This window comes from Hipposideros armiger, unplaced genomic scaffold (assembly GCF_001890085.2).
Source record: "Hipposideros armiger isolate ML-2016 unplaced genomic scaffold, ASM189008v1 scaffold_90, whole genome shotgun sequence".
NCBI lineage: Eukaryota > Metazoa > Chordata > Mammalia > Chiroptera > Hipposideridae > Hipposideros > Hipposideros armiger.
In genome coordinates, this window is record NW_017731440.1 from 3,842,559 (window position 1) to 3,859,930 (window position 17,372).

At 35.1% G+C, this 17,372-nt stretch overlaps 1 protein-coding gene across 2 annotated transcripts in view; it reads right to left on the bottom strand.

Annotated features, from left to right (window-relative positions):
- The window catches only part of PRORP (protein only RNase P catalytic subunit), a 127,575-nt gene that overhangs the window by 80,283 nt on the left and 29,920 nt on the right, over nucleotides 1–17,372 (bottom strand). For both annotated transcript variants that reach the window (XM_019644684.1, XM_019644685.1), the window contains one exon: nucleotides 5,710–5,817. In XM_019644684.1, the coding sequence (XP_019500229.1) occupies nucleotides 5,710–5,817 (108 nt within the window). The remainder of the gene's footprint in view (nucleotides 1–5,709; nucleotides 5,818–17,372) is intronic.

Here is a 17,372-nt window from a genome sequence, read left to right on the forward strand (position 1 = left end):
ACCTTTGTCAGTAGAGGATCTAGTTAAATAAATTATGGTAGATCATCCAGCTGTTGAAAAGGAATGCAGCTGTCCTCAGTATCAAAAGATCAAGAGACTAAGTGGCTAACAACAATGTGTACAGTATTCTACAATTTGCATAAATGTTTTACAAAGCATAAAAAAAGAAAAATTAAACAGTGTGTGGAGCTGCCAATATAACTACCTCAACTGAGGGGACAACTGGATGAATAGACATATGTTGTGTATAGTTAAAGTTGCATATATCCAGGCGATGACAACCACCAATAAGTCTCAAGTCTACATGGTTCATGGTGGCTGGCAAGTTTCTGCTGACATCAATAATAAGACTCTGGCTTAAAAAAAACACACACATAAATATATATATATATATATATGTATGTATTTATTTATTTACATATTTATTTATATATTTATATATATGAAAATTGAGAAAGTAAAATAAATTCACAACCAGAACTTATTTTTAGCTTTTAGCTCCTAATCTCTATCACCCCTAAGATGTAGGCTCTGGGTTCAAGGTATGTGATTATAGTGCTACTCCCTAAGTAATGAATGTAAAGATGGTCTTTTCTTATTTATGAGCCTACAGAGAATAATGCTGGATATATAATTAACCATTAACGGAAAAGGACCAAAAAGAATTTGTGACATATTATACAGAGAGTTCATGGGAAGAATGTAAATGATAGCATTCCACAGAAAAAAATCTGGAAACTTCTTCACACAAACATGAAAAAAACTCAGGACCCACAGAATTAGGATTTCTAATCTTTCCTTTATGTTCCCTTATAGGCTGCTGTATTAAGAGAGATAAAAAGGACAAAGACAGTCAAGAATTATTTCCTTTATGGGCTATTTTAATTACAACTTTTAAATGTTTGACCTAAAAAACGGTCAGCTCTTTTCATTTAGCAGATTCATGGCACAAATGTAACTAAATAATTAAAGCATTCATGTATTAAGAAAACTTGAAGAAATGGGTTCTATTTCAAATATCCATACCCTTTGACTCAAGAATTTCTATTTCTGGAATATATTCTAAAGACATCATCTGAAACATGCAAAGAACTCTTTTAAGCGTTATTTACCATAGCGAAAAATGGGAAACAATCTAATATGCCCACCAAAAGGGAAATAATTTTAAAATTGTGGTACATCCATAAGATAGGGTATTATATACCTATTTCAGAATATTTACTAAGAATGCCTTTTTACTTTTTTTCCCTGAATTGGACTTTTTAAAAAAATATATTTTATTGGGGAATTGGGGGAGGGGAACAGCATTGGGGAACCAGGGGAGGGGAACAGACAAGTTGCTGTCCTTTTGTTCTTCGGTCTAGTTGTGGAGGACGTTGCTTCACTGGCCCATGTTGATATTATCATTGTGCTCTTCCTGGGTGAGGCAGATCAGTCACCGGCCTCTGCACGGCTGCTCACAGAGGCTCTTGGCAGCTCACAGCAGCTGCTGGCCGCTCACGCTGGCTGCCAGACACACACAGTAGCTTATGGCAGCCCACTGCAGCAAGGGACTGCAGCATACTGTTGCCGGAGACTCACGGCAGCCCAGCTTCAGGTTGAGCTGTTGTCCACCATCTTAGTTGTAGAGGGCAGTGTCACTGGCCCCCATGTGGGATCCGAACCGGGGCCCTGCTGCTGAGCTGGCATCCCAAGCCAGTTCTTAACCAACATGCCACTCGGCCAGCCCTGGATTTTTTTTAAAAGTAATATATACTCATTGTAAAAGAAAATTAAAAAAATAAAAGTGAAAAACAGAAATCCTCTCATTCTCTTAACATTCTATCCCCAACTCCCAAAGTTAACTATTGCTAAGTTTTAACATGTGTATAACTCCTAGAAATTTTCTAGGTACATACAAATTTATCTAACAAACTTTCATATATCGGTAATCCTTTGTTTTGTTTTTAACAAAAGGAAGGCCATACTAAGCTTGCTGTTCTTCAACTTGCTTCTTACACCTATTTTGGCTATTGTTCTGTATCAGCACATACAGATCTACCTCATTCATTTCAAATGGGTGTTTCAATATATATCAAATCCTGGATTGATAGATATTTAGCTTGATTATACTTTTCTGCTTACAAATAATGCTATAACTAACACACTTGGATATATAATTTTATGTACTAGTGTGAATATATCAGTTCCTACAAGTACAGTTTTGACATTTTAGGCATTAAAGTTATTGCCAAATCACCCACCAAAAATACTGTATTAATACCTTTCTCCCTACCTCTCCAAACCATTCAAAATATTTCATACTAATAACTTTTAAATCTCTGCCAATCTGGAAGATAAGTACTTTAATTTACACGCCTGTAAGTATGAATTAGGTTAAACCACTTTTCTATTGACTAGTTCATCTTTTTCTTACAGGCTTATAACACTTTCTTCTGAAGAGTCAGGAAATTAGCCCTTTGTTATGTGTTGTAAAACATTTTTTCAATTTGTTATTTTCTTTTAGTAGTGCTTATAGTATTTTTTCATGGTCTAGGAAATTTCTCTATCCTTCCCATTAGGGGTCTTGGATTTTATGCATGTTTTGAAGATGTCCCATCTCAAATATAAAAGAAATACATGTTTCCTTCTATTACTTTTATAATTTCATTTTTATAGTTTTGAATGACTGTAAATTAAAATGCAGATATATAGTTATTTACACAGTTGGAGCTCAACTGGGTAAAGACATAGAAAAATACTGCAACGAAATAAATAAAACAGACAGTGATTACTGCTGAATGGTAGGTTATATATGATCTTTTCTTCTGCAATTTCCAATTTTTCTACAATTACTTGTACTACTTTTTTTTTGTGTTTTTTTTTTAAGATTTTATTGGGGAATTGGGGGAGGGGAACAGACAAGTTGCTGTCCTTTTGTTCTTCAGTCTAGTTGTGGAGGACGTTGCTTCACTGGCCCATGTTGGTATTATCATTGCGCTCTTCCCGGGTGAGGCCGTCACTTGCCAGCCATTGGACGGCCACTCTCGGCAGCTCACAGCAATTCACAAAAGCTCAAGCCCATTGTTGGCCAGCCCCACTGCAGCCTACACTGTTACCGGCGACTCATGACACCCCAGCTCCAGGTTGAGCTGTTGTTCACCATCTTAGCTGTAGAGGGCACAGCATCACTGGCCCTCATGTGGGATCCGAACCAGGGCTCTGCTGCTCAGAGCTGGCATCACAAGCCAACTTCTAACCAACGTGCCACTCAGCTGGCCCTTGTACTACTTTTACAATCAGTAATTTTATAATCAGTAATCATGCATTATTTTTAAAATCAGAAGACAATACAACTTCTTAAAATTATCATATTTAAATTTTTTCAATGGTAGAAACTTCAATTCATAATTGAGTACTGAGTACCTGACCTAGATTGGGTCTAATACTAAGGCAGAGCTTTGTATTTTCTTTTAACTCCATTGACTTAGATGCCATGACAGGAAAAAAACCTCAAATTGCCAAATAAGGGTCTGTTGAAAGCAAGAATTATAGTTCCACTTGGGAAGTTCATTTAATCACAATAATAGCTACACCTATTAAGTCATTACTATGTGTCAAGTGCTTATGTATATTAACTTATTTACTCTTCACAACATCTTTATGAGATAGGTATTATTATTATCTCCTTTTTACAGACTGGAAACTAAGGCACAGAAAGGGTAAGTAATTTCCTCAAACTATGAAAGCTATGAAGTGGCAGAGCCAGGATTGGAGTTCAAAGGGTCTGGCTCCAGAATCCCCATTCTTAAGTTGTAAATTAAAATGCTATCAAAAAATTAATAGAAAAAGTGGGAAGTTACTTCTGACAACCTAGAAAGCGTTAAAGAATGAAACTAAGCCACAAAAGGGCCTGAGATCAATTTATCCAAAACATTTTTAAAAGGCGGAGCCTATGGAAAATATGACATGCATTTATTTATTTGTTTGTTTGTTTGTTTATTTATTTATTTCAAATCTCTAGCTTCAGAGATTTGAGAAAAAACTTCAGAAGGGAGTTTATTTCCTCCTTTCTTATTCAGGTGGCATCTCTAAGCTGAATCTCTGAGTTGAGGTTTCCCAAATATGGCGTCAGTGCATTGCTACAGATACAAGTGCTCTGAAGAGCTGGGTAATAATTAAGTACATGTGACCTAAACTGTTGCTAACATTAAATTCTAAGTAAAAGCTAAAAGTAGTAGCAGATGCTTGTAATTTCCCTGGCTGATCTTTTGTTCTTTGTCTAATTGCCAAAATCTGCTAGAATCTTCCAAAATGTGCACATTTTCCTTCCATAATGCTAGGGAATGTGCCCACTACATTATCTTCAACGTTACTTTCCTCCAAAAAGTTAGCCCAATTTGGGCTATATATTTCTGGCAAACCAATTTTTGGTGCTTCGTGTGAAGCTTCAAGTCAAACAAAAAAATAAGCAAATGTGGTACTTTCTAATCCTCACAAATTAGGGAACTTTTTAGAATGAGTCTTTCTAATTCTGAACTCTACCAAGCATTAGTGATAATTTCATGCTTCCTTTTCTGGCTTTGCCTTTGTCAATATTACTGCCTCAAAGGCCTCTTCAAGTACCTAAGCGACAAAAATATTTCAACTTACTTGTGTGTGTGTGTGTGTGTGTGTGTGTGTGTGTGTGTTTTAAATAAAGGATTAAAAAATACAAACTTGACCATAAAAATGTAGGCACAAACATAAAGGAAAGGAATATAAAGAAATTTCTGTAAATCAACCTTTGTTAGTACTTGTAAGTTTTTTTCAGTATAAATGGCCACACCGGACTAGAAGAATCTCTGAGAAAAAGCTTTTAAGTTGACGGTAATTTTAAAGACATAAGAAGAGTTTAACTACAGATGAATGGCCATAGATTGCCAATGATAAGAGCCATAAGGTTGAAACCCTGGTGCTCTCTACAATCTAATTTTGATGTTATGACTGCTTTCTAAGGATTTACTGTACGAAAATAGCCTCAATTTTCTAAACTGTAAAATGGGGATTAAAATAATTGCTCACTGTTACTATAAAAAATCATGATATTCCTATTAGAAACTATGACATTTATAAATTGATAGAACAAATGATTACCTTATTAAACAAAAGAACTGCTTAGGTTAATTTACAAACATATTATCTGGAAAAAAAAAGTGAGTAATGAATGATTAACATCTCTTGATAGTACAGTACTACCTTGGTTTGTGAGCATAATTCATTCCGGAAGCGAACTACTCATATTGCAAGACATCGCTCGTTTACCACGTTAAAATCTATTAGAAATGTTTGCTTGTCTTGCAAAACACATTACTCGTAATCCAAGGTTTTACTGTATATGTTAATTTTCAAATAGAGTGATGTGACCCACAGGGAAATGATAGAATAACCCCAAAGAGAGAGAGAGCGAGATCTAGGAGAAAGTTAGCTAATGGTTACAAAAAGGGCTGAACTGGCCCTTTATTACATGAACTTTTTAATCTCTCACTCTTGCCCAGCCTGTATGAGCCACTGACTTGCCAGAGAGGAAAACAATGACTCTTAGATGAGCAGTAGGTCACTATGGCACCTTTAAGAGCTTTATTTTTAGAGGAAAGAAAAATTAGGAGCTACGAGACCCAAAGAAGATCACAAATGGGTACAATAAATATTTCTAGAGATTTGGAATAACAAAATAAAACTGGTACTTACAACTTGAGACTCACGAGCTTTAGGAAACATTTTGGCAACGTTGAGTCCATCAATAACAATGTCAAAAGGAGGACAGTTTTTCACAAAGTTCTGAAATCTCTTAAGTTCCTACAAAAGAAAAATCAGAGAAAACATTAATAAGAACATAGTAAAGAAGCTATTATAAACACATTGCAATGACTTTTATTATTGTTTTGGGAACTCAAAATATTCATTCCTGAATAACACACACACACACACACAGAGATCCTTTCAAAACGAAATCTGAAAAAGTCAGTCTAGTAGATGAAAATACATAATTACCTGATACACTTTGGAATCTAATAGCGCTTTCACAAAGTACTTTCCCATGCTATTTCATTTGATCTCTAACCAGCGATCTAGTCTGCTAAATTGACACACAATAGTCATGATGAGAATTAAATGTCAAAATCTCTATGCCCTATTGTAAGCCAAGAAGACGTCAAACCTCAGGTATGCCAGTTTACCTCATCTGTGTTGAAAGAACAAGGTCCTATAATTTCTAGCTCTTCTTTTGTCATCAAGAGGCTTCTGTTGTTTACTTATGGCTGTTCTCACAAGTTGAAGATTCATTCATTCATTCAACAAATATTTGTTGAACATCTTACAATGTGCCTAGCAGTTACCAAAGAGACAAAAAAACCCTAACTTAATGGAACTTGCATTTTTAGTGAAGCAGACACAAAATAAACCAAATAAGTAAGTAAATTATATTAAGTTTCAAGTGTGATGAGTGCTATGAAGGGAAGAAATGGAGGAGAGGGAGTTTCACTTCTGGTAATGATGGAGTAGTTTATTGGAGTATAGAAAATAACTTAAGTTCTGTATATATATAACAATTATTTGAAGCTACTAGAGAAATATCCAAATGTAGGCAGAAACTGGAAAGAACACAAAATTTGAAAGGAGGTGTGGTGCTTTCAAAACATGTCTGAAAATTCTTCTGACATTCCTCCCCACTCAAAAAGTGGAGTCTAGTTTCCTCCACGTGAATATGAGCTCTCTTATGTGACTGTCTCAATAAGTGGAATGTAGCAGAAGTGATGCTATGTGATTTCTGAGGCTGGGTAATAAAAAGCAATATAGCCTCCATCTGGCGCTCCTTCTTAAGATTCTTGCTCTTGGAACCCAGCCATTGTGAAATGCCCAGGCAGAGGCTACATGACAGTCCAAATGAGTCCCAGGCAACAGCCAGGATCAACCATCAGACTTTGGAAAGTGAAGAAGATTTCAAGATGACCTCAGGCCCCATTTGATTACAATAGTAGGAGACCCAAGCAAGAACCACTCAACAGTCTAGTCAAGCCCTAGAACCATGAGAGATAATAACTATAGTACTAATAAATAATTGTTTCTGTTTAATGCCACTACATTTAGGATAGTTTATTGACCTAGGGATACCCAGAAAAGAAGGGAATTACACAAGGTGACATTTGTCTGTACGTGGCTTTTTGCAAGAGGGTATTATTCTCCAGTCAGCATGGCTAGCAGGGGCAGCTGGAAATCAAGCAGAAAGCTGCAGACTTACTGGTTTGAGCAATCAGTAGACAAGAATTCGGGGCTCCCAGAGAGGCTGAAAAGTGAGACAGGGAATGCTAGAAAGGAGGGAACCACAAAAATCTGTGCATAAATCTACCCAAATACTTGACTAACTCTTGATCTGTACATGCATAGAGGAGACTCTACAGAGCCCAGCAGAAAAAAACAGATCCAAGACTTGAAAGACCTAAGCAGAGACTTCAGTTATCATGTGCTAAAAGGGTGAGAGTCTGGAGTCTGCGTCTCAGCACATTTAACAGCCTTATAAAGAAAAAAAAAATCAATAATCTCCAGAGAGAGATAACAGAATTTAGACTCTTTGCAATATGTCCTTCACAACGTCCAATATACAATTAAAAAGTTAACACGAGAAGAAATAGGAAAATGTGACTCAGTCAAGGGAAAAGGAAGTCAATATAAATCAATCTAAGGTTCAGATGCTGGCGTTAGCAGGCAAGAACTTTAAAGCAGCTATTGTAAATACATTCAATCATTTAAAGGAAAATATAGTAATAATGAATGCAAATACAGAAAAACAGACAAATATAGATGGTTCCCGACTTACGATTGTTCATTTTACAATTATTCTATTTTACAACAGTGTAAAAGCAATACACATTCAGTAGAAACCACACTTCTAATTTTGTATTCTTTTCAAGTACACATGGAACACCAAGATAGACCACAAGCTCTAGGCCATAAGTCTCAGAACATTTCAAAATATTAAAATCTGAAAGAGTATGTTTGCTGATCACACACACACACACACACACACACACACACAAAATTAAATCAGAAACCAATAACAGAAATATATCTATAAAAGTTCAAAATATTTCTAAATAATACTTCTAAATAACCCATGGGTCAAAAAAGAAATTACACAGAAATTAGAAAATATTTTGTACTATGTGGTGATAAAATAGCAAGTATCAAAATTCATAGGATGCATTCGAGCAATACTTAGAGGGAAATGTATAGCTTCAAATGCTTATATGAAAAGAAGAAAAGGTCTAAGAGGGAACTAACTGCAATGAACTTCATCTAAGTTTCCCCTTAAGCTAGAAAAAGAACAAATTCAATTTCAAAAACAGTATAACAAAGCACAGAATTAAAGAAATAGAAAACAGAAAAGCAAGAAAATTAACAAGAGAAAAAATCGGAAAATACATGAACCACCATCACTTTCTCAATCATACTCAAAAATTATTTTGAAATAGATCATAAATCTAAACCCAAAAGCCAAAACTATGGAAATTCTAGAATAGGCAAATTCTTCACAACATCAGGATTAGCAAAAATTTCTTGGGCAACACATAAAGTCATTACCAATATTTACACAGTGTACCTCTTGATATGATGTCTCTGAGAAGGATACATTATTTTTTGTGATATTCTTGGCAAAAACGCATAACCTGAATTTAATCATAAGAAAACATCAGATAAAAAAATGTCTCAAACTGAGAGACAGTCTACAAAATAATAGGCCTATTGAAACACTCTTAAATTAAAAGTTGAGGTCCAAGAAAGGTAAAAAAACCCCGGAGATTTTTATTGTAGATGAAAATAGACCAAGGAAACATGACAACTAAACCCAAAGTGTGATCCTAGATTGGATCTGGGAAAGAAAAGCTTATAAAGCACATTTTTGGGACAAGTGACAAAACCTGAATATTAACAATGGATTAGATAATATTATTGTATCAATGTTACAGATGAAGAACTCCCTTCAGGCCAGTAAGTACATGAAAAGATACTCAACATAATTAGTCATTAGGGTAATGTAAATTTCAAACCACAATGAGATATCATTATATATCCACTAGAATCGCTAAAATTAAAAAGACTGACCATAACAAGTATGTGGAGCAACTGGAACTTTCAAACAATGCTGGGGAATGCCAAACAGTGCAACCACTTCGGCAAACAATTTGGCAAGCTTCTTACAAAGGTAAGCATATATTTCTCTTACAATTTAGCAATCTTACCTCTAGGTAGTTACAGAGTTACAGAAGTGAAATGAAAACTTAGATCCATACAAAGAGTTACACATGAATGTTAATAATGACTTTATTCCTAATTGCTAAGAACTGGAAACAATTCAAATGTCCATGAACTAGTAAAAGAATGGGAAAAATAAGTAGTAAAAAGAAAACTACTGATACATCTAACAATATGGATGACTCTCAAAAGTATTATGCTACATAAAAAAAGGTAGACACAAAAACACTACTTACATACTGTGTGATTCCATTTATATGAAATTTAAGGCAAAATTATACCAACAGAAAGCAAACTAATAGCTCTAGGAAGTGGGGAGAGGGAACTGACTGCAATGAACACGAGGGAATTTGGGGGGGGGGGAATAAATGTCCCATATCTTGATTATGAAGGTTGTAATACAATTGCCTGCATTTGCGAAAACACACTGAATTGCACACTGGCAAATTTTAGTGTATGTTAATTATACCTTAATAAAGCTGACTAAAAAACAAAAGAAAATCCTAATACTATACATAATATATTTCATCTTTAAAATAACCATTGATTCATATGCATACTTTCATTTCTCATTTGACTTTTTTAGCTTTTCCATCCCTGCCAACTCCAATTGTGCGGGACCAGCCCCTTTCTTTCCTACTTAGCAAAACACTATTTTAAAATTTCTCTCCTCAAATATATTTCCTATAAATGTTTAGAAAGTTCCAATTAAATCAAAACTAACTTAAATATTGGTTAAAAGAGGGATACCATTTTTTATGAATGGAAATAAAGCCATCAAGGAGAATTAAAATGGTTTACAAATAATATGACCATTTTTGTTCCACTCTGAATGAATCAAGGGAAACAAAACAAGCACATTAAATTTCTAAAATTCAGGTTCACTAACAATTAACGTGGACAAGATTTCCCACCACACTGCTAACTTATCATTTTGGTGCTGCTCTTAGTACTACATAATATTCACCTCAGGAGTAATGACAAACTAAAGTATTCACTTCAGGAGTAATGACAAACGAAGGTATTTCAGTATTACTGGCTAAATGGACATCTGTAAAAATCAAGAGTTAAACTAGATAGCTTATAAAATCCCCTTCCAGTTCTGATAGTCTATGTTCACAAGACTTGGAAATCCCTTAAAATCACAGAATGGAAAAGGGTACACTTGAGATGGTTTGTTTGAAAGTTGAGTCTCAGTAGCCTCTGTGTAATCACAGGATGTGTAATAAAATCCCAATACAATCCTATCCAAAGATTATCCTCCTGACCATATCTTCTAATAGACAGAAAAACCCAAGATGTCAGGTTGGGGTTCTTTTCCTATTACTAAAGCTCTGCTTACTAAGCAAGTATGTTATTAGTTAGGAATTCATTGTAATACTTCCAGTGGGCCTCCAAGATGCTCACTTTTCAAACTCCACAAATTTATGTTACTGCAGGCAAAAGCCTTTGAGTAGATCATGCTGAAAAGGCATGACAAAGAAAGAGTTGACTTATTGAGACAGAAAACTAGCTGTGGAATAGGGCATTACAAATCTGCAAGCTTAGCTGTTCTAATAGAAGGTAAATTTAAACCAAGAACAATTATTTCTTTGTAGGGTACAGCTAGGATTGTGCTTGACTGAAGATTGGCTAATGATCTGGCATATGAAAATCCACCAATCTTTTGATCATTTATTTCTTGACTATTAAAAGAAGTGCTTTTTGGAAAAAAAATTTTTTTTAATTGAGATATAATTCACAAAGCATTCAATTCACTTGTTTGAAGTGTACAATTCAATTCACAGGTTGTGCAATGTCACCATAATCTAATTTCAGAACACTCTTGTCCCTCCTAGAAGAAACTCCATACCCATTAGCAGTCAATTTCCATTCTATCACCCTACCACATAGCAACCACTAACCTGCTTTCTGTCTCTATAAATTTACCTATTCTAGACATTTTATATAAATTAAATAATATAAATGTGATCTTCTGTGATGACTTCTTTCACTCAGCATAATGTTTCCAGGTTCATCCATGTTGTAGCGTGAATCAGACTTCATTCCTTTTTATTGCTGAATAATATTCCATTGTTTGGATATATTACATTTTATTCATTTATCAGCTGAAGGACATTTGGGTTATTTCTACTTTTTGGCTATTATGAATAATGCTCCTATGAACATTTGTGTACAAGTTTTGCATGGATGTATGTTTTCATTTCTCCTGGGTATATACCTAGGAGTGAAATTGTCAGGACATCTGGTAATTCTATGTTTAACTTTTTGAGGAACTGCCAGACTGTTTTCTAAAGTGGCTGCACCATTTTATATTCCCAACTGCAATGTATAAGGCTTCCAATTCTCCATATGCTCACCACCACTTGTTTTTTGCCTATCTTTTTTATTAGAGCCATGCTTGTCAGTATGCAGTGATATCTCATTGTGGTTTTAATGTGCATTTCCCTAGTAACTAATGATGCTTACTTAGCATCTTTCCATGTGCTCACTGGGCTAAAGGGAGTTCTTCGTTTTTGTAACATATACAAGTAGGCTTTATAAATTCACATATATCTCCTTCAATAAGTCACAACTTCTATCATCTTTCCTCATTTCATACTTTTAAGTTTAAATCTGAAAAGCATAACTTCATAGAAATTGTAAATACTATGACTTGCAACAGAGGTTGTTAACTCAAATGCTTACAGGGACCAGGCAGGTAAAAATAAATAAATAAAATGGGCCAAATCTAAGAAAATATAACAGAACAGGCAAAATTATAAATAGCAAATGGCGTAAGTCTCATTGTCCAATATTTGACGAAAGAGATGAAAACTGTGACAGACTAGGGAACGTAGTTCCCCTAAAAAAGAAGCAACCCAAAGTCCAGTCCAGCTAATTGTCACCATACAAAAATAAAGACACAGGGCTAGATTTGATTTTCAAGGAAAGTGAAAATTCTGACATTTCAAAAATATGTCAACTAACTTTTTAAGAGAATAAAACCCAAAAAAACTCAAACAAAAAAAAACATATATCAGCTAGATTCTACCCTGAGGCCATAAGTTTATAATACATTCACTTGGTCAGTCAATAGGTTTTCATCAAGTACCTATTAATGTTCCAAATAATGTTCTCATTCCTAGGAACAGAACAATAAACAAATTCCCTGCGCTCAAGGAGTTTATATACTACTGGAGGAGACAGTCGATACTAAGGTAACAAACAGATACTTAATTTCAGATAGAGAAAAGTGCCTTGAAGAAAAATTAAGCAGAGTAGGTATTGTTAGCACCATTCCCCCAGCCCCTCTCTATTTTAGATATAATGAAAGGGAAAGGCCTTTCTAATGAGGTGACATCTGAACAGAGGTGAATGAAGTAAGGGAGTAAACCATGCTCCCTTGGGGGGAAGAGCCTTCTAGGCAGAGGAAAGAACTGCCAAGGTTCTCACTAAACACCAAAGAGCGTTGCATGTTTGAGGATTAACAACTAGGCAATTTGGAAGCTCAAAGAATAAGTATCGAGTCTTTAAGTAATTATGCTTTGAATTTAAATTTTGAAAAATAAACTCTTGTTTATTATTATAATATGGGAAAGGTAAATAATTGTACAAACAATTCTAAAACAGTTAATCAAGAGTTTTCGGGCCAGCCAAGTGGCGCGTTGGTTAGGAGTTGGCTTGGGACACCAGCTCTGAGCAGCAGGGCCCCGGTTCAGATCCCACATGAGGGCCAGTGACACAGCGCCCTCTACAGCTAAGATGGTAAACAACAACCCACCCTGGAGCTGGGCTGCTGTGGGTTGCTGGCGATGGCGGAGGCTACAGTGGGGCTGCCCAGCAGTGGGTGTGAGCTGCCATGAGCCGCTGTGAGCGGCTGTCTAATGGCCAGCGAGCGACTGACTCACCCGGGAAGAGCTCAATGATAATACCAACATGGGCCAGTGAAGTGACGTCCTCCACAACCAGACTGAAGAACAAAAGGATAGCAACTTGTCTGTTCCTCTTCCCCGATTCCCCAATGCTGTTCCCCTCCCCCAGTTCCCCAATAAAATCTTTAAAAAAAAAAAGTTTTCAATTCTCTACCTCATTCAACTCCTTATTAGAAACAATGAAGCAGAGCTGACATTTGTTTTGTGATTGTTACCTAATCATAACTGAGTAGCAAAGTGATCCAAAGATGTGCAGCAAGAAAGAGAAATAAAAGAATGGTACAGCTTATACATTACATGACACATGGGCTGTAGAACAGAGGCGATCCAGCACCTGTCGTCAAAAAGCTGACTTCATAATTATAAACGACTCTAACAACATAAATGGCAGTAGTAAACTAGATTCTTCTATTTATTACTGCTATTGCATTATGGATGAGAAAGCAAACAGGTTAAGCAACTGACTTTCTCAACAAATGGTATGAAAAGAGACATAAAACTTCCCTTTTACCTTTCTACTTAGAAGAGATTAAAACTTTTCGAAATGAAAAGTCCATACGTTTATGATGGTCTACTTCTATTCTGAGATGTTGATACAAATCTCACCAGGAAATTCAAAATAGATTGCTCTTATTTATTTTTAATGTCCTACTTTAGAAGCGCAAACAAGAAGAAACAGGAGAGCTTACAATAATGTATACTCAAAACTTTACATCATAAAACCAACAGTGATCTTAACATGTTAATTATACCCAATGTACTACAAAAATCAGATAATATTTTCCAAAGAAAGGGAGTATTGAAACAACTGGCTTTAATCATAGTGGATATGGAAAAACAGGGGAATACCAGCTATTTTGGTTGGAAGCACTGCTTTTAACATGGGAACAACAATAAAAAAATGCATCTTTGCACCTACTGGCCAGATTTCTTTGTGTGCCTTCTTTAAGCCCTGGGATCCAAATAAATCCTAAATAAAAAGAATACTAACATGACTGCCTTAATGTAGCCAGGGAAAAAATGAAATCACATGTCTGGAAAATGTCACTGCAATCTAACAACTAATAATCTAAGAAAGCTTATACTCATTTAACAGCAAGCTAATGTTTCAGGAGATTTTTTCATTTAGTAATTGTAGCTATAATTACTATAGTGTACTATCCTATTTAGAAATACTTAGAATCTTATCTGAATTTTCTGATTCCAGTAAAATGAAAAAACAAACAAATAAAAACCCTTGCTGCTACAAATATCTAAAAATACAGGATAAAATACAACAAAAAGACTTAATGCATGGCTGAACTTGCAAAAAAGAAAGAAAGAAATCTCCAAGTGCCAGAGACGAAGCCAGATCTGAAAATCAGAATGGTAAGGATAAGAGTTGATGTTAATATTGTCCAGGAGAGAAGTTCAGAGGAAAAATGGGGTGGGTATGAGCAAACAGGGACTTGGCTTGAGAAACCCCTATGGGAACTGTAGATCTATCAAACCTTGGGCCCAAATGAGGGAAGAAATTGGGAGTGAACTCCTGAATAAATGAGGAACCTTTACATGAGCACATTGATGTCAAAACACAATATGCCAGCTTCTCTATCTCTTCCAGGGGTCTAAGTAGGGGGGAAAAAATTCCCAGGCTTATATCTTAAATAGGTTTGGAATACAAATCTAGACAAACTGTGTGATACAAACTCATCACACTCCACCAAAATATCACATAAAAATTGATTCTGTCTAATAATATCTCTCCGGCACTTGGCAGAAGCAAACACAAAACCTCTACGGAGAGATACTATCAACGATTCAGGAAACAAAGGGATTATTATAGAAAGAGCAAGCCCCTCCAAAACTGTACTCACCAATTTAAAATTACAAAATACATTAAAAACAATCCACCAAATGTGAGTCCTCGGACATGACAAAAGGATTACAGCCCAAAGAACTCAGGATAAAAGACAATAGAAAAATCTAAGAGACAATATAAAATAAGTATGTAACAATAATTAAAATGTAAAAGCAGAATCAGAACTGTAAGAAAAGCCAGAGACCATAAAAAACTAAAGAGAAAATTTTGAAAGAGAAGTTCTAAAATTAAAATTCTAAAATAATCAAAACTAAATGGATGGGGGGAAAGTCCAAATGTCCATCATCTGGTGAATAAACAAACTGTGGCATATTCATACACGGGATTCTATTCAGCAATGAACTACTGATACATGTAACAATACAAATCCAAAAACTTTATATTTAAAAGTAAATCTAATATATTGTAAAAACAAACAAACAACGTTATGTTAAGTGAAAGAAGACACAGAATTACAGATTATGTGAGTCTATTTATATGAAATTTTTAGTAAAGGAAAAACTACAGAGACAGAAAGAGATCAGTGGTTCCACAGGCTGGGGGAGGTTGCAAGGATTGACCTCAAAAGGGCATGATGAAACTTTTTGGGGTGATAAAAAAGTATTCTAAAACTGAACTGTGGTAATGATCACACACGTGAATAAATTTACTCAAAATCATTGAACTGGACTTTTAAATTGTTCAATTTTATGGTCTGTTAATTATTGAAACATTAGGGGAAACAACCCTAAATGGGTAGAGAGAAGAACAGACACATCTGAAGTGAGAAGTAGTGAACTAGAAGATACATCTGAAGTTACCCAGAATGCAATTCAGAGAGATAAAGAGATGAAATACATGAAAGAGAGTAAGAGACATGAAGGAGAATGTAAAAGAGTCCAACAAAAGCATAACAGGAATTTCAGGAGAAGCAATGTTTGAAGATATAAGGGCTGAGAATTGTGTAGAATTGATTCGAGACATGAAACCTGATTCAGGAAGCTCAGTGAATTCTATGGAAAAATAAATACATTCATACATATACATCATGGTGAAACAGCAAAAGTGAAAAAAAAAAAAACCTTAAGAGCAACAAGGATAAAGATCTATAATGGAACAAAAACTGGATCGAAAGCAAACTTCTCAACAGTAACTAAAATAGAGGCCAGAAGACAATGGAATACTATCTTCAAAGCGTTGAGGGAAAATACTAAAATCTACATAGTTAAACTATCATTCAAGTAAACATTTTCAGACAAAGAATAAAATAGTCTACTCTTATCCTGTCACTAAAAGCATGTTATTCAGGAAGATGCCCAACAGGAAGTAAGGGATTCAGTGAGAATTTGAGGGCTGGAGCTATATATATCTGTGAGTGACTGGCACAGAGGTGGTAGAGAAAACCAGAGGAGTGGGTGAAAATGGACAGGGAGAGTGGGTAGAGTAGAAGAGGAAGAAAACCAGAGCCCTGGGAAACACCAAAAACTTAAGGGATAGGCAAAGGATATATTTTATTATTGTCCTCTTACTATAAGGGGACAAACACAGTTGTATCTATAAAAAAAGAACAATGAGCTTTAAGGAGAGAACAGCAAGAGATGCAAAGGAATCTGCAAAAATAAAATACAAATGTAAGAAAAAACAAAATGCTACAGCAGAATTAAAATGTTCATTCAAAGTAAAGGCTGGAAGTAATATACCAGAACATGGATTTTGTGAATGCCGTACAAACTCTGAGAATTTCTATCAGAAAGCAGAGGAAAAGAACAAAAAGAGAACATTAAGAGAAAGAACATTATAGATATAAAGGCCAACTAATTAATAGAACTTCAATTTAAGCTTCACAAGGATGTTCCCAAGGAATAAATCAGAACAAAAAAATAAGAACTAATTATTAAAAATAAAAATTTTTCCTAAGACAAAAAATATCTATGTCATTAAGGACTCACAAGCTTCAGGGAAACTTAATGAAAAAATTCACCTAGTCCCCTTCCCACAAAATTTTCAATTTTGAGGTTGAAGAAAAAAAAAAATCCTATATGCATCCAGGCCAAATAATAATAATAACACAGAGATTTTTACAGTGCTTTCCATGTGTCATATAGATCACAAAAGTATGGAAAAATAGGAATTCTAAGTGCTTCCATATATCAACTCTTTTATCCCTCTATTAACAGCATGAGGTAGATATTATCATTTTCTCCACTTAACAGATTGGGAGACTAAAGCATAGAGAAGTTAAGTAAGTCACATAACTAGTTAAGTAGTAGGTTTAGGATTTGAAATCTAGAAATTTATCCTCTCATTGTTCCACTATAACTCAGAACAACAAAAATCAAGACGGGAAT